The sequence below is a fragment of the Seriola aureovittata genome, chromosome 11 (genome assembly GCF_021018895.1).
Source record: "Seriola aureovittata isolate HTS-2021-v1 ecotype China chromosome 11, ASM2101889v1, whole genome shotgun sequence".
In the NCBI taxonomy this organism is placed as follows: Eukaryota; Metazoa; Chordata; class Actinopteri; order Carangiformes; family Carangidae; genus Seriola; species Seriola aureovittata.
The window spans coordinates 13703806-13720825 of record NC_079374.1 but is presented as its reverse complement, the minus strand read 5'-3'; the positions used below and the strand labels follow the sequence as shown (position 1 = coordinate 13720825).

The following is a 17020-nucleotide window of genomic DNA, read 5'->3' as shown; positions in this document are numbered from 1 at the left end:
GCAGAGCTGCTCTGCTTCAGCTGTGCATGCTGCATGGCCAAGTAGACAATGCAATGCGAGTCTATTTGTATGGTGCCTTTTAGCAATGATTTAATTAAAACTGCTTTGGACATAAAGACAGAAAAAGGCAATAAGACAAGATTTAAAAGATACATAAGACCCCAGCCCTCTGCCCCACCCCCACCTTAGGATAGTGAGAAACTTGATTAAACAATCTATCACATATATCTGCATCTATCAGCCTCTCTGAATAAAGATATACAGTACGACTATAACGATATGACTGTTATACAGTAGACGCACTGGTGCAGTATCAGTTACCAAATATATTGCTTTTTAAAGTTTGGATTTAAAACTAAACTAAAGCCACAATTTAACGAGATAAGATATTTATAATTAAAATATCCAGCAGTATGTAAAGGAGTTAAGAGTATTTTTATATTGTGATAGTTTTACTTAAGTACATATTCCTACACTGTCATCAAAGAGTGAGAATACGGCACAACAGTATGACTTTTCCAAGGGCCCTACAATCAGTAGATCCTCCCCTGGGGAGAAGTTCACTGAAGCTGTTGTAAAATAAGTTCAGTATTATTTTTAGAGAATTATGATAAAGAACAAAAAAAGTCATTACCTCTAGTTGTCTACAGCTGGATGAAATCTGGTCACATGTAGATCTTCCACAAGGTGGCAGAATACACCGCAAGAAATATTTTTGTCACCAGCAACAAGTTTGATCTCTTTCGTTTTAACAGTGACTCTTCAGCTGCTCTGCTCTTGTCAGTACACGGTGGTTTCATGTGAAGGGAAAATGCTGTGATACCTTGTGGTGAGGACTGGACTTAATCCATTAATGACATTATCATCTTTTTTTTAAAGAAATGTAAGTTAGTAAAATGTCGCCACTATTATTTGTTTTTTTACTTAAAACATTCACACATTTCATTCGACGTGTAGTTAATAAGAGAGTAAATCAGCCTGGAGAATTAAATGGAAGCAGACGTGGATTTTAAAGAGATATTAAAAGGTTTATTACAACAACATATCAATTCAAATTTTATACAGAACTTTCACAAGTTACAAGTACACTTTCCACACAGTATCACACCCCTTTTTTTAGCAGTTAAGCCAAGGTAAAACAAATAACCAAAGTTTTCATAATCTTAGAGCCACAACTCAAGTTGAAACAACTTGTTTAATGATATTTATCTGACTGAGACATTATTGAACAAACAGTTAAATTCTCGCAGAGAATTATTAACTCATGCAGATAGCACATAACAGTAAAATAAAAAAACAAACAAACATACTTTAAGAAAACAATGTGTTAGCTTCTCGTAAGACTACACAGTAGTAAGCCGGTACAGACTAAGAGAAAAGGCAAATTGACTTCATGGTGCGATTTGCTTCCTACAATTATTTCAATGATGAAACGCTCACAATTCTTACAAAGCAGTAGTAGTGTTACTCTAATATACATGATGTGATTCCAGTTCACATCTGAATGCTTTCATTTTACATGGCAACATTATTGAGTCAGGGAGAGGACTATCCTATTGATTGGAAGATTTTAAAGGTCAGTTTTTAACTGCTAACCTAGTTCATGTGATCAACAGAGCTCAGCTACTGAATCCAGACTATCCTATAAAAAAACAACAAAAAAAAACAGAGTACATAACACCTCAAAAGATCACGTACAATGTATCATTGATGTTATTTACAATGTTGTCTAAAAACATCATCTAGAATTGCAATCATGAAAACAGCATAATGTCCTTAAGTGTTCTGCGTTAGACACTGGAGCCATAAACAGTCACTCATAAAGCAAAGACAGTATATAAAAGCAATACATCTCCTCTACTGAGCAAGTATGTTCATGAGACCCTTAATATGAAAGACCGGCAATGAACTTAAGCTAATCTGCATTAAAAAGGTACAGAAGTAATTTATACAAAAACATTAATGGCACTGAATGAAGTCAACATCACCATGATTGAGTAATGGAAAATGTACTGCAATCCTACAATCACTGCTTCAGGAACAATCCGACTACAGATGGAATGTCAATGAAATAACAAACATTTCTAACCAACCCACCCCTTAAGACTATTTTACAAGCAGAGGTGAGCTCAAACATTCAAACTGCACAATGTGACTACAGCTGATCTCACTCACAGAAAAGTTGTCAAATTTAAAATCTGATTCTGGCATTTACATTTGTGTAATGTGACAGTATTCAAATCTACTTCTAAAAAGCTGCCAGTACTTAACGTGTGGACTGTCAAACTCCAAAAAGGTAAACCCGCCATCTCTCAAAATGTGCAAAATGGAAAAAGCAAATTGTAACAAAAAGTGACTGCTCTTTATGCAACTGTATCATAAAGATAGTGCTTATAAAAGTCATGAAAACAAACAAACAAATTACAAATGAGCCACAACACACTTTGGTAAGGTCTCTAACAATTCACTGATCAACCGTTCAGGCTGATCGCCTTCAAATAAAAAAATATATAAGATTAATAAATAAATCACACAAATACAAAAACATTTTAGAACCACGTATTTTACATCTTACACCTAAAGTGCCTGTTCTTTTGTCTTCATCAATTCCAGAGAAAACATTGCATTTTCAAAAAGCATTGCCTATGGAGGACAAAATGGACCAAACATGAAACAAACCAATCAAGAATAAATTAAAAACAGAACGGTCCAAACTGAAGCTGAGAGAGAATCGCTTTCCTCTGTTTGTCACAGATACAAGAGGCAACGGAGCTCCAGTGATGACGCTCGGGCAGAGTTTGGGATGATCAACTCCCTGAAGGCTGAGACTGGGCGGCGCCCTGCCGCGACTGGCTCTCCTCTGTGCTCTGGTTTGATGTGATGGCGGCGGCGGCGCTGGACGGGGCGGAGACGGTCGGGGTCGTGGAGGAGGAGCTGACCCCGTTGGAGGTGCTGATGGAGCTGTGCTGGATGGCCTCGTTCTGCGGGCTGCTAGGGACGGACATCTCCTCGCAGCTCTCGTCTTTGTCAGAGACTGCAAAGAAAACACAGAAAATCACCGCTGGGCAGCTGATACATCGCGATAATGTCTTTTCCTACACTGCTGCTTCATGCTGTTTTAATTAACAGCATTTACCTGATACAATCCAGAAAAGCTCAGGAAATCTTTGTCATGTAGGCCTAACCAGATGTAAAAGAGCTATTTGCATGTGGTGTATGCCAACCATTTCATTAATCCCCATAATGCTACTTCTGTATCCCTTCCTTTAATTAAAACTCCAATGTCAATTTAAACCCACATCATAAGGGTGCATTACATTCTGGGGCATGTGGCAGTGTTTCCCATCCCTAACTGCATTCTCATTTGTTTTTTGTTACCTTGCCAACTACTGCAGCGACAGATGATTACAGCACCTGATTTTAATGATGCTCACACTGGAGAGTAGGGAAGACTTGGAGTTGAAATGCCACCAGCTGTTAGGCAGTTGCATTGAATTAATTGGATCCGGATGGAAAGAAAAAAAAAAAGAAAAGAGACTCTACTCTCATGCTCTGTTTCATAAAGGAATAAGGAGCACAATGATAATTAATATTGCTAATGATATGAAGTCACTTGTTATGGCACTTTGTAATTAATGACTGGGACTCGTATTTGAGATTGTTAAATACAGATTCCATAGCAAGAGGACGCAATTAAAGTGCAATACAAATGTCTTTACATTAGGAGCTTCATCCGCCCTCTTGACTGGACTTTGACCATGTGATTTAGTGCAAGTGAATGTCAAAGCGCTATAAACTCCCTTGCTGTTTTATTATGCAGAAGGTCAACCTCAGAATAAATCAGCGTTGTGGTTTTGTTCCATGTTCAAGTGAGCATTATTACTCCTAATGACATTAAGAGCTGGCTGGCTGATGTATAATAATACTCAGAAATTCTGGTTCCCTGGGCAGCCGGAGCTTCTTTCTGCTCTCTTGGTTTCTGAAGTAGGGTTCGCTCTAAGCAGATGGACAGCTTGGTGTGCCAACTGAAAGCATGTCCTGGCTTGTTTGTGGGGCAGTCTGGGTAATTTCCTCCCACCTGCCATGGTTACGCCTGGTCAGGACGATGAAGGGTATTACTGGGTCTGGGGGGCAGTGTAGCCTTATGGGATGTGTAACTCTCGGAAAACGGAGCGCTTGATGAGGCCTTTACATGACTGAGAGCCATGGATCAGTCAGAATTAAATAATGTGTTTTACTAATTAGTGAGATCGATTATTTCATTGATTCCCAACCAGGGGCACTTGTACTCGAGGGGGTACTTCTACAGCTGAGAGGGGGTTAAGTGCAAAGATTCTGGAGTAGTTCCAGTAATTTGAAAAAATAGAGAATATATTTGATTGATTGAAGAAATATATATGTATATATACACATGTTGAATCAGTCATAAACACCTCGACTTTGAGTGTTCTGACTGCAAAAATGACCACACCGATCTAAACAGTTCAACTGTAATGTAGATATTATAATATCTACTTTTGTACATGAATAATAATGTTAAATAACATCCTGTTTAAGATCTATTTATAATGATAGGTGGAGTTGATGAAGGGATTTTGAGCTCATCTGATAGAGCTGTGCGGGTCAGACAGACGAAGAAGCCTGGGAACCACTGGTTTGTTTCATTCTTTCTACCAGACTTTTGTTTCACTCCGTCTTTCCTTCTTGGTTGTCATAATGAACCAAACTGATGAACTGTGGTATATCGATGAGGTTATGTTTTCCCCAAACTATACAAAAAGCGCTCCAAACGTCATCCTTCACAAAAGGTCTAGAAACACAGGACAGACGTCCTCAGCAAACACATGAGAGCGATGACCCAATTCATCTGCGGATCCCGATAAAAACAATCCAGACGACACTAAATGAGACCTGGCTCTGACAGCCCACTCTAGCCTGTAAACCATCAGTCCCATAATGCACATGACGTGTGTCAGTGGGATGGTTAGCAGTAAGGGATGCATAATGAACAGCCAAGCTTGGTGGACATCCCACAACGAGTATGCTCTGCAGTCTTGTCAAGCTTGCTGCTTTAATGGACTCATTTCAGAGGCAATCATTGTCAATACAAGTCGGCGGAGGTGTTTAGAGCACAGTGGAGAAGTGGCTCACAGCGCACTTGTTCTTGTTGCATACTGACTTATGTGTGTGTGTGTGTTTGTGTGTGTGTGTGTGTGGGGTGGGGGGGGTTAGTTATGACCAGAAAATCAGAATGACAGAACCCCAGTCTTGGGAAACGAAGAAATATAGGCGATATATTTCTAAATGAGACCATGTGACGCGACTGCACAGCGCAGGCTGACAACAGGAAATTTAAATGAAGAGGATGTAAATGGCAGAATCTTCTTGTACATTCAAGTATTTAGAAACATGATCATGGAGATGTAAAAGGTACATTTCAACCACCTTATGTGGGTGCTACATGCTTTTGTATTCATTCGCAGCAGATATTTAGTTCCATCTGACAAATGTTTATTTTGGTGTCAAATGAGGAGACAACAACTGCGTTCTTGTGGTTACCACCTGTGGCCTCGAGAAAGGACTCCAGTAACAATCTGTCTCATACAACATTGTCCAAATATATCTCAACTTTTGCATAGTTTTTATTTATTTTTTTATTTTTTTTAAAAAGGGATTTAATATGTCAATAGCTCTTTCCATTGGGCCATAAGTAAGACGTGTCCTTCTTGTGGTTATCTGGAGCTCATTTTAGAAGCGTTTCACTGGAAGCCTCGGGCTGAGAATAATGGAGCATTACTCACTGTGATAGCCAGATTTCTTCTGCATGGCGGTTACAGGGCAATCTTTATGAGCCAGGAGAAGCTGCTTCAGCTGAGCCACTTCGTTTCTCAGCAGGGTGACTTCATTCTTTGGGAGAGAGGAGACACACAACAGCACTCAATAAAATGGTCACTCTGGAGCGTACAGTATGTCAGATTTTAAAAAAAATGAAGACAAACAGATGACATGTGCAGTTCAACTTTTCCAAAACATTTTTACCAAATTAGATGGAGGTCAGATTTCAGATTTCAACCACTCAAATATGAATCAGAACCTTTTCCCAGACAATTAAAAGGTTTTAACCTTTTCTTTGAAGTAGAGCCTGACTAATACTTGACTTTTGTGACCAATAGTGATATTGATATTTGAGAGTTACAAATATCCAGTAATGTATCAGCTGGTATTAATTTTAACTCATAAGATACAGTGCAAGTTAGTGCATTTGTTTTTTTAAAAGGCCGCGATGAGCTGTATGTATGTGAGTGGAACCTTTAACTTTAACAACAAATGTGTCAGTGCTCTCTGGTGGACAAACTATGTAATGATGGCACTCATTCCACCCTATCTGAAATGTATGTTTAGCTTTTCTGTGCTGTTCTTGTTTTTGACCAAACCGTTAAGCTGATACTGATATATCTGGAAAACGAATTTGTAAGTAAACCTGTCTGCCCGCGTGACTTAACGGCCTAGTTCTAGTAAAATAGACAGCTAGATTAAGACTTAAGTCTGAACAGGATTCCTGCAAGACCCTGCACAGCATACAAGCTACATCACAGCCTGAATGTGGCTCGGTGCCCTGCATGAATAGCTGTATCTTTTATCTAATGCCAATTATTAATGGGATCACAGGGTCAAATATTCAAGACCTCCTCTGTACAGTAAGCGCACATGACCACTACATTACTGCAGATACACTCATACTTTGTCCAACAAGGAAGAGCAAACACAGGGGAAGGTAACAGCACAGTGTATGAATTCAGAATAAAGTATGATGTACTTCTTCATTTATGTTTTTCCTACACAATAATTATGGGCCTTCACTGGCTACCGACCAGCACATTTGTCAGAGGTGAGCTGTTCGGATTGTCAGTGCAACTTTGTAGATGCTGCTGAGATTTACACTCTTGTGTCGTTACAGCTCCCAAGGGAACTGAGGATTTCTGCATGTCGTAAAAGAGAGCCACATTACGCTGAAGGTGACTTTAACTGGATTTAGAGCGGCCAGGGGCCCGGAGAACACCCAATGGCAGATTTAAGCTCCTTCTCTTCTCCTTTAAAGGACTATGGGCAGCTTAATCTATTAGTCTAAAAGCAGCCAATTTATTTGATTCCATCTGTTTAGTCTTGCTGGTGTTGGCAGGACTGAGTTATTGTGAGACAGATTTAAACACAGCTGGAAAGAGCGTATGTATCACATGTAGCCAATGCCATATTCACTGTGCCTCCACCATGACTGCTGCAATATACAGCCAATTTAAACACCGGCGTTCCTTTCTGCTCTCCCTCCGACTCACTTATTAGAAGCATACAAAATATACATGTAAATAAAAGTCACAAAATGCTGTTATATTATGCGATTAGCAGCGAAAATACAGTATTTAGTCGACTTACAAATGTGTTTATAAAATCATTGACTTGTAAGGTGAAGTCAAACCCATGACAGAAGCTCTGCCACTGATGCTACAGCTACAGTAACATCAAACTGCATCATACAGGGAATGTAAATCCTGACTAAGATGGACTTCTGAGAATTTAACTTGTTTCTAACTTTGTGAATTAAATCAAAATTGAGCAAATGGGCCTTGGGTAATGCTGGGAGCCCTGTGAGCTGCCTGGTCTGACACCTCATTAAAAAGCCAGTTAAGGATGATGTTAAAATAATTGTGCATCATTAGAGGCAGTTTCACTGATCAGCTGGGCCATGTCAGCATGGGGGTTTTTACAAAAACTGAACTGCTGATTAATGCCTTCATATAAAACGCCCTTTTATTCTCTGCCACATGTTGTTCCCCTCTTTGTAGTTAACAGCAGTGCTCTTACTGTTTATAACAGCATTTACTCACCTATCCTTCCCCTTTCATCTACCTACATTTATGGAAATTCTCAGCTAGTGCACCCATGACAAGTGGTGATAACTTGTTTTGTGAACCAGATATTAATGACATGAACCCATTTCTTTTCCACTGCTGCCTGTCCCCTCCTCCACCTTCCACATCTTACTCTGCTTTCATGGAAAAATAAGACAGTGAGCAAATAAACACCACATCGCATTTAATTGTCTGGAACACCGATGTGCTGCACCCCCGGCTCACACTTATCAACAGAGACAGCAGATACATGAACTGTTTCGAACTTGTCAGCATCAGATCCTAATTGCTTCCAGCGAAATGAAGGTTCAAAAAGACACCTTTCCCTAGGAGATTTTTGAGGCCATTCAGTAAACTGCTGAGACAGAAGCGAAGACACGCTTGTGTGCAGCTGACATCTGGAGGATACATCTTTATTGACAGGGACATATCGATGTAAAGGGCTCACACACTGCTGCTGTCACATGACAGCTCTTCTTAATCGGCTTTAATGACTTCATCACCGCAGAAGGGAAAAGTCTGTGTACACACGCTTACGCCAGCAGCAGACGATGATAAACAGACATGTGCATGAATACATACATTAAGTGACATGCAGCAGGTGAGAGTCAGAGGTAAAGCGCACCTGTAGTTGTCCGTTCATGGAGCTGAGGTCCTCAGCCTTCTTCTCCAGAGACTGGACCCACACTTTCCTCTTCTGCCTACAGCGAGAAGCGGCAGCCCTGTTACGCTCCAGGAACTTGCGCCGCTTCTCATCAGGGTCTTCACTTGTGGTTCTGCGCCGCCGACCCCCTGTGCTTGGTGGGTTTTGCGCAGGGGGCGCCGGGGAAGCCTGGACAATAACAAGAATAATGATATAGAACAACAACTATCACAGCAAAATCACCACCACATCTGTTGTGTATGCACTGCTGACGTCACTGTGCACCTGTAACTGGACTGTGGCTACACACACAAAATCATAACTCCACTGTTACTAATCACATTCAGTACTCAGTTTAATTGTCTTCATATGATCATGTCATGTCAGTTTATACACACAAAGATGTGACATAATCAGATCCAGTTTTGAGTCAAACTGACATCTTGTTAAAACAGCTGTTGTGCTTACAAAAGGCTTTAATGCAGACCAGCAGTGCATGTCCACATACCCACAGATAAAAGAAATAAAACAGTCTCTTCTATGGGACACTGATGCAACACTGTAATGAGAGGATAATCATCCCTATACAGTGTAGTTGTGAATACTCACAGGTGTCTCTGTGGTGGAGGTGGCTGGCTGTTGCAGGGAATGGGGAGAAGGGACCTCAGTTGTGGGCAGGTGAGGAGCTGGAGTGGGTGTGAGGACTGCGGTCGGGGTCGGGGTCGGGGTTGGGGTCACGGTTGGGGCGGGAGAAGCAGGAGCGGCAGTGTGAGTTACAGCGCTGCTCTGAACTTCAACACCATCTCCATTGGTTACCTGAGGAAGCTGCTGGCTTAATGTGGCTTTCAGTTTCTGTGAAGAGGATTCAGCACAAAGAAAACAGTCATAAACTGAGAGAGGAAAATGATATACAAGTAAATATGGTAAGTAGATAGAAGTCATGCTGCCAGCAGATGATTCTTGCTATTTTATCGTTCAATATATATTTTTTTAAAAATAGACCTTTTAAGGTAAAACTTTTGGAGTAGATTATAAAAGTTTATTTTCACTGGCTGTTAAGGCATGTTACTCTATAAAACTATGATTTTCACCTCGTTAACAATTAACCTTGTTGTAACAGAAAAATTATTATTATCATTATTATTATTATTATTATTGGTAGAAAAAATCAAATTCTAACCGAAATACACTTTAACTAGACTAAAATTAACGTATGCATAAGCATGATGGCTCAATGTTTTCAATATCTGAAAATTGAAAAATGCCAGGTTCAGCAGCACAGAAGTAAATCCACATTTTAGACTGTGGACCTGTGCCACTGAATAACAAATGAAAGCAGTGTGAGGGATTATTTTGAATACAAAACATTGAGTCAAGTGCTTAGTGTCTCTTGATAGCTGCATTTGAGAACTTGCAAACAAAAATGTTCGCTTTAAAAAGTTAAGGAAGGAGGTTCCAAAAGATGAACAACACCAGACAGTTAGCAGTTAGTGAACAGACTGTAACATCTTGCTCCAATGAAGCTACTGAGTTTAGAGCAGTCAGCAGAGAACAAGTTGTTACTATATGAACAAGTTATATGACATATACTGCTACAACTACTGTGGCATTCAGTTTCCCCTCAAAATTAAGGTATACTGTAGGATTTTAAGTAGAAAAATGAAATCATATAAGTCGAGAATAAAAGGAAGCTAAAAGTAATCCTGAAACAGTAAAGGTAGTTAAAAAGGAGAATTCAAATAACGTTGCAACGAAAAAAGAACTGATGCAAGCATGTAACACACTCCTAACACTCATCTGGATACAAAAGGTGAAGCACATCCATGGCACATAATGTCACCTGAACTACAAAATTTACTTTAGAATATTGACTGCATGGGACACACACAGAAACGCAGCCCATTCACAGAAACTATTTCTCCACAGATTGGTGCCCATGATTCACAGGCCAATTCCTCCAGCATCAAACACTCAGCAAACAAGGTGAAAGTGAATGAGCCTTTCGAAGCAATAACAAAGTGAGAGTGAATACATTTACATGAGAAAACAGAGGACCACATTATTCTAACAACTACCTTTGCCAGAGCAATCTATCTACCAAATTAGTTTATCGTGTAATACCCTTCCAGAAGCTCTTCTGGCAGAAACAAGATATTATTCTCTTGGAATGGCCCATAGAAAGAGGGAAAAGCCAGTCAGATTCATATTTCATCTCTGCCATGGAAACCTCATCAGTGTAATAACCCTCCATCTCATGGGTGTTATTCAACCATCTGCTACTATATTACTTATCTTTATTTTGCAACTAATTAACAGCATAATCTTCTAAATTCAGCAAGTTAATTATCATTATTGTGGTCTTTGCAGCATCATCAGTCCTTGTAAAGTGCCGTCTCCACGCCCCCTGAGAGCCAGGTGGGGGCGGGGAGCAGGCAGGTTGAGCGGGGGTCTGTTTTCTTGACGCGGGCTCATTAGGTGTTTGCTGATGAGCTGAGTGCGGTGGGAGGCGCCGGGAGTAAGAGGGGGGATGCAGGTCAGGCAGGATTCTGCTGAACAAAAGGTTCCATGCAGGGTGAGGCCGACTTAATGTGCCTCGCTGAGCGTGTGCCAGGATGCCCCCCAGCTGGCTTTCGCTGGTAGCCCCCCTCCGGTTGGCCCCGATGACGGCGTGCTGAGCACAACGCTGTCTCCGCGTTTGTCATCTCCGTACCCCATGATCCCCGACAACCCCCACCCCCTCCCATCCCTCCTTCTCGCCAGTCAGGATCAATCCTTCCTTCCTTCCCTCCCAACACACACACACACACACGCGCACACACACACGCACACCTCCTCTCAATAGTTTATCTGTTAATTTCCACAGGCGGAGCATGCTGCGAACACTTACAGGTTCTGTGATCCGTGCTTCATCACATTGCCACTGATCTCTCTCACAACGCTTCATATCCCTGCCCTTCAACTATCACTTTTATACAGGAGGACTTAAGTTACAAGACTGCTGTGACTGTCTTCTCCCCACAGAGAAACAGCTGGAGTATTTCTGTTTTCTGTTTCGTGACTATCTGCTCAATTAATCGATTAAGCATTTTATCCAGAAAATGTTAGAAAATAGTGAGAAATGCCTGTTATCATTTCCCAGAGTCCAGGGTGACCAAGGCCAGAGATATTCACTTTGTTATCATGTTCGACAAACAAGAGCAGCAATTCTCACAGCTGGGTTTACTGGTATTTTTTTTATTAACATTTTACTGTATTGTTATCAAATGTTTTATTTATTATTATTGTAAATAGTTATCAATTCCTTTTTCTGTTGATTAATTGACTAATCGTTGCAGCGCCATGAGATGGTAAAATCAATTTTTGAAGAAATATCAGATAGTAGAAATCCAGTTGGACAGTTCATTCATAAAGGGTGATTGTAATTAAAAATGTTTTGGATAGTGCTCACCCAGGTTTACTCTAGCGCCCTCATTAGGTCAAACATAGCAACTGTTTCCTTATCATCAAACTCTCTCATTACTTTGGTTGTCATTATCTCTCTCAGACAGGAAATAACAGATGCAACATGGATATTATATTTGATGTGAAAGAAGAGATAATAAATACCAGTTTTGCTTCTGATTGGGCGGGCTGTGCCTGTGGCTGTGCCTGTGGTTGTGCCTGTGGCTGTGGCGAGGGAGGTCCTGGGATCCCGGGGACGTTAGGCACTACGGTGACAGGTCTGACAAGCTGACAGCAGAGACACAGATCAGCACAGAGAAAATTAGTCTTCGGCAGTAAAAAGGCAGGCGGCGCTGCCCCACAACACAAACACACAAGCAGTCGCGGCAGGCTCTCAGAGTTTCCTCATATCTCAGCCTCATTAGGTTGGATGGCCTGTTATTTTGTGGAGGCAGCGCCACATGGAGATGCAGTGTGCACGCTAATGAACCTCTGCCTGCCTGCGTGAGAGCATATGGACAGGGAAACTGAAGAGAGGATGGAGAGACACGAGTCGGAAGGGCAGAGCCAGGCCTCCTCTCACAGCCGCTGACAATGAGACAGAGGGAGGTGGGGAGAGCTGGAGAGGGAAAGAAAGAAGAGGGGGGAGGAGATGATCGAGTGAAAGGGAGGCCCACTGGTGGCTCATGTTCTCCATTTACTTTTGCCCTCCTTTGCTTGTCAACGGCTTTCCCAATCCCCACAGACTGGGAAGATACAGGTTTTTTCCCTGCTGTGCCGCTATCAGGAGATAATCATCTGCTGCTCAGTGTTCCACACAGACAATCAGGACTACAGTGAACAACAGGACAAGCTTCCACATGAGGGAGTTAAAAAAAAATACCAACAAGACCTTCATTTACAACAAATTTCCTATACGAGACACTGTCATGGGTTGCTGTTATAATTGGTTTTGCAAAATGCATTAGTAGCATCATCTATCTGCTCTGCCAGAAATCAAGAGCGTTGATTCTAATTGTACAAGGACAAATAGTGAAGTATCCTGGACTGGCGCCTGCTGTGCCTCAGCCAATTCCTGTGTCTTTGCCACAGTGACGCACAGTTGTACTCTAAAGTCCATTATTTCACTCAACCTCAATTGCTTTGAATTGAATGCCAAATCTGAGGTGCCAAAGTTGTAAATACTCCCTCTGTCCAAGTAGAGCAAAGGAGGTATGTGGTATTAATGCCTCGCCACAGTGCAAGTCTAATTTGAATGTCACCTGAGAAGGACTTCGGTTTTGCTGATGTAAACAACTGCCTGTGCACACTCTCCAATTTAAAATGTGAGTAATAAACAGTAGTAATTTTATTCCGCTGTGATTGATGTGTTTTATGTTAAATCTCCTGGATGCACAAAGGCAACATTTCACAAGCAAACTTATGCCCAGCAAAGCGTGTTATTCGACACAGTCCAGTGATTTTGTTAGTCTACACACTGGACTACAATAATAATCCAAAGTTACGTGGCTGGAGAAAACAAATGCTTTAGTTCATTAGTTTGTTCATTCTAGTCTCTGGAAAACAGCCATCAACAAAACAATCTCATCTATAAAAGCATTTGGCATTAGTTCTGGAGCTTTGTGATATGATCGAAAGCTAAAGAATACTACTAAATGGACGCTGAGGTGAGAGTGTTTCAACAATGACTGTTGTCCAAAGACAAGATTAAACTGTGAAGCTCAAGCTAACGTGGACAAGAAGTCCTTAAAGTGCTCATAAAATATAACAAAATGAAGCATAAACATTTACAATTCTATAACAACTGGGCTAACTCTGTGTCTGCAGATGAAGATCATGCGATATGATCAAAGGCTCCAGAACAGTTACTTAATGGACCCTGAGGTGAAAATGTTTTGTCAACAAATGATTTGTTTCCTTGTTAGTGATAAATATCAGAAAAGGGAAAAGGCTCCTTTATAATTTCACAGTGGACTAAAATTCAGTTTTAAACACACACTGAAACACAATATTAACATAATATAACCAGCAGAACACTCACAGGGATTGTAGTTGGAATATGTACACTTGAGTTTGTAATAGACGCAGGTATAGCAACTGGCATGGTCTGTCCGTTAGGCAGCTGTAAGAGCACAGGGAAGGTGCCAGACACCGGGCTGAAGGAGGAGAGAAAAGAAATCCCAGTGAGGAAAACAACTTTGTGCTTAACACACAACAAACAAATTAAACATCAGAGTGGCTACTAACATAAAGTCATATTCAGGCAACAACTGATGGGAAAAAAATGGAACCCAAGACAAAATCCAACTCAAAAAAGACTTAAAGTGAATAAGACACCTGTCGCATAACAGAGTCGAGCAATATTATTAAAAGAACAGGTTTTACTGCCACATTAGATCCAGTAAGTAACATCAGCTCTGCCCATATATGGACTTCTGGTTCCAAATAAATTTTGCTGTTCTTAAAACACTGGGGATTTTCAATCAAATCATCTGTGTCAGGCTGAAACATTAATACACCTGTGACAGTGATGATTTTGTGAAAACCTCGTTCATTTTTTTTTTTTTCCACCAGTCACAAATTGAATTAAGCAGTATGTCTATATCTGAGCAACACTGATGAAGACGGGACCTTATGTGGTCTACAGCCAAAAAATAAACATTCCTGCGGAGTGCAGATAAATCAAAAACAAACAAGCACATGCCTCATGAAATATGAGCTCACCAAGACAAAACTGCACAAAAATTATTTTAAAAAAGGAAAGGATGAAGTAATAAAAACTATGATTTTTAAAAATTGACATTTCAAGTTACTTACACTATAGGCCTATTAGTGGATGGGACTTGGGTAATAACAGAGCTAGATGTTGGCGATGGGAGAGCTTGCTGTATTACAACATTAGCCTCTGAGGTTGCTAGAAGTACATTGGGAACTTGGAGGGATGCAGGATGGACTATAGTGGATGTTGGCAGTGAGGCTGGCTGCAAAGATAAATCCTGGAAACATCATACAACACCTTAGCTGCAGGAAGTGTTTAATGAAAACCAGATTTAATTAGCTCCTAGTATATGATTCTGATATTTTAGGAAATAAAAAAATAAATATGAGGAATATAATTAGACCTAATTGTTCAAATCCACCTAATAATAATAAAATAATAATAATAATAATAATTTTATGAATAATATTATGTGCAGCACTGTATTTTTCAGTGTTTACACAACAGTATAAGACATAGGTATTACTTCAGTCAATTCAAAGTCAGATTAAAATGACCAAAAAATCCAAATACTTATTATATTAATATTCATACCAGTAGATCTGCAAAATCCAGAGTAAATTACTGATCACAGAACCAGGAGAAAAACCTTTATGACAGTTTTGTAAACTCTCTGTGATTAGCACACATACCAGAAGCATCTTATTGAACGCCTTTACCTTGTCATCACTTGTTGTAGATTCGGGGTGAGGCAGAGGGCTATCTCGATGTGCCTCCATTGCTGTGGGTTCCTCGATTTTATTGCGTATAATAGGCGTCGCAAGAGGAGACAAATCCAGTGGTAACTGCAGAACAGTGAGAGGCACATAAGAACAGGTCAGCCACGGAGAGAGCAGAGATGGAAATACTAACAATGGAACAGACGCGAGTCTGGTAACCTGCTGACAAGTTTCATGAGAACAACCTTTTTAATGTCATCTTCAGTGGCTTTTTTGAAGTCATGGTCAAACGGACTTGCAAGCTCATTGAAGAGCCCGACCTCCTCGCAGTTCTTCAAGAAGCGGGTAGGTGTAGGGGTTTGATCTGCAGTGGAGGACAATCTTAAGTGCACTGGTTTAAAGTATCAATTTAAATCAAAATATATGAACTTCAAGTGCACCCACCAGCAATGATGACACTGTCATTCCTTGCTGGGCCAAACTTCAGGGTCATCTCATGTTTGTGTTTGTGGACAGCCAAGTGGTCTTCATTTGTAAATCTCTATTGAAAGGTTGAAAAAGAAAACAGACAGGATGATGAGACATGATGTACAAGGATAAAATCTGGAGCAAACGACCTTCATTCTCCATGTTGTGAAAATGTATCTTTATCACCGCACAGTTAAAAAACAGTACAATACAGATTGATAATTGACAATATGAGAGAAGAGATAACTTACCTGTCCACACCCAGGAGCAGTACATTGGAAAGGTTTATCATCACTCATATTAAGGAATTCCTGTTATGTCAGCCTGAAATAAAACAGGAAAAAGCACAGATGGAGTTAGATATCAGACCCAAAGATGAGCGTTAATGTGTGTTACTGATAAGGTTTTTGCATCCTTCAACGTGTCAAGTAAACGTTGTGGTTGTAGTTAATATTAATTTCAGCAGATGCACAGAGCTGAGATCGGATTATGCGTGACTAACGGAGGGTTTGAGTAGCACTGTAAAGGTGAAGGTCCTGTGAATTACGGACAAAGCATGTCGATGAAGGGCGGCTGCTGTGGTTGTTTACACCCTCAGTGTCACCACAAAAGACGCTAAATTCTCGGTCCATTTATTTTGGGACGAGTATACAACTGAGAAGGACACCATGAACCACTCGTACGTTTTTTTGTGTTGAACACTTGATGAAAAGACATCACACATAAATCCTGTAATATTATAACAGAGGGAGCGATCATCTGTTTCAGTCGCTTCCATGAAATAGCCTGAGCCCTGCGTTAACATACAACCGTCGCCATGTTTGGACCTAAATACCACTGTAAACACAGGACCTATCAGCGTTTGTTTCGAGGCCGTTTCATTGTATCGGAGCACAAGTCCCGCACAGTGCCAGAAATTAAGTCTTTAACAGCAGCTTTGTGACTAGTCGCTGTCAGTTTCTGTGGTCACTTACCCTCAGCCACAACCCTCGACTTCCAAAATCCCACGTCTGTATCAAAATATCGCGAGATGTGCTTGGTCTTTTTCCGTAAACGTCACACAAAGCGGTTCTGCATCTATTTTGTCACGACTGACCCTTGTCATAGTTTTTTCATTTACTAC

At 40.7% G+C, this 17020-nt stretch overlaps 1 protein-coding gene across 1 annotated transcript; it reads right to left on the bottom strand.

The window, feature by feature from the left end:
• Positions 1-1003: 1003 nt before the first annotated feature.
• On the bottom strand, positions 1004-16918 carry atf2 (activating transcription factor 2). Its single transcript, XM_056389978.1, has 12 exons — positions 16872-16918; positions 16149-16221; positions 15874-15970; positions 15675-15793; positions 15430-15555; positions 14809-14987; positions 14033-14147; positions 12157-12279; positions 9160-9402; positions 8533-8739; positions 5802-5907; positions 1004-3034 (listed from the first exon to the last, which is right to left on the bottom strand). The coding sequence occupies exons 2-12, from the start codon at positions 16194-16196 to the stop codon at positions 2808-2810; spliced, it is 1590 nt and encodes a 529-aa protein (XP_056245953.1). The 5' UTR covers positions 16197-16221; positions 16872-16918; the 3' UTR covers positions 1004-2807.
• Between the last annotated feature and the right edge of the window lie 102 nt (positions 16919-17020).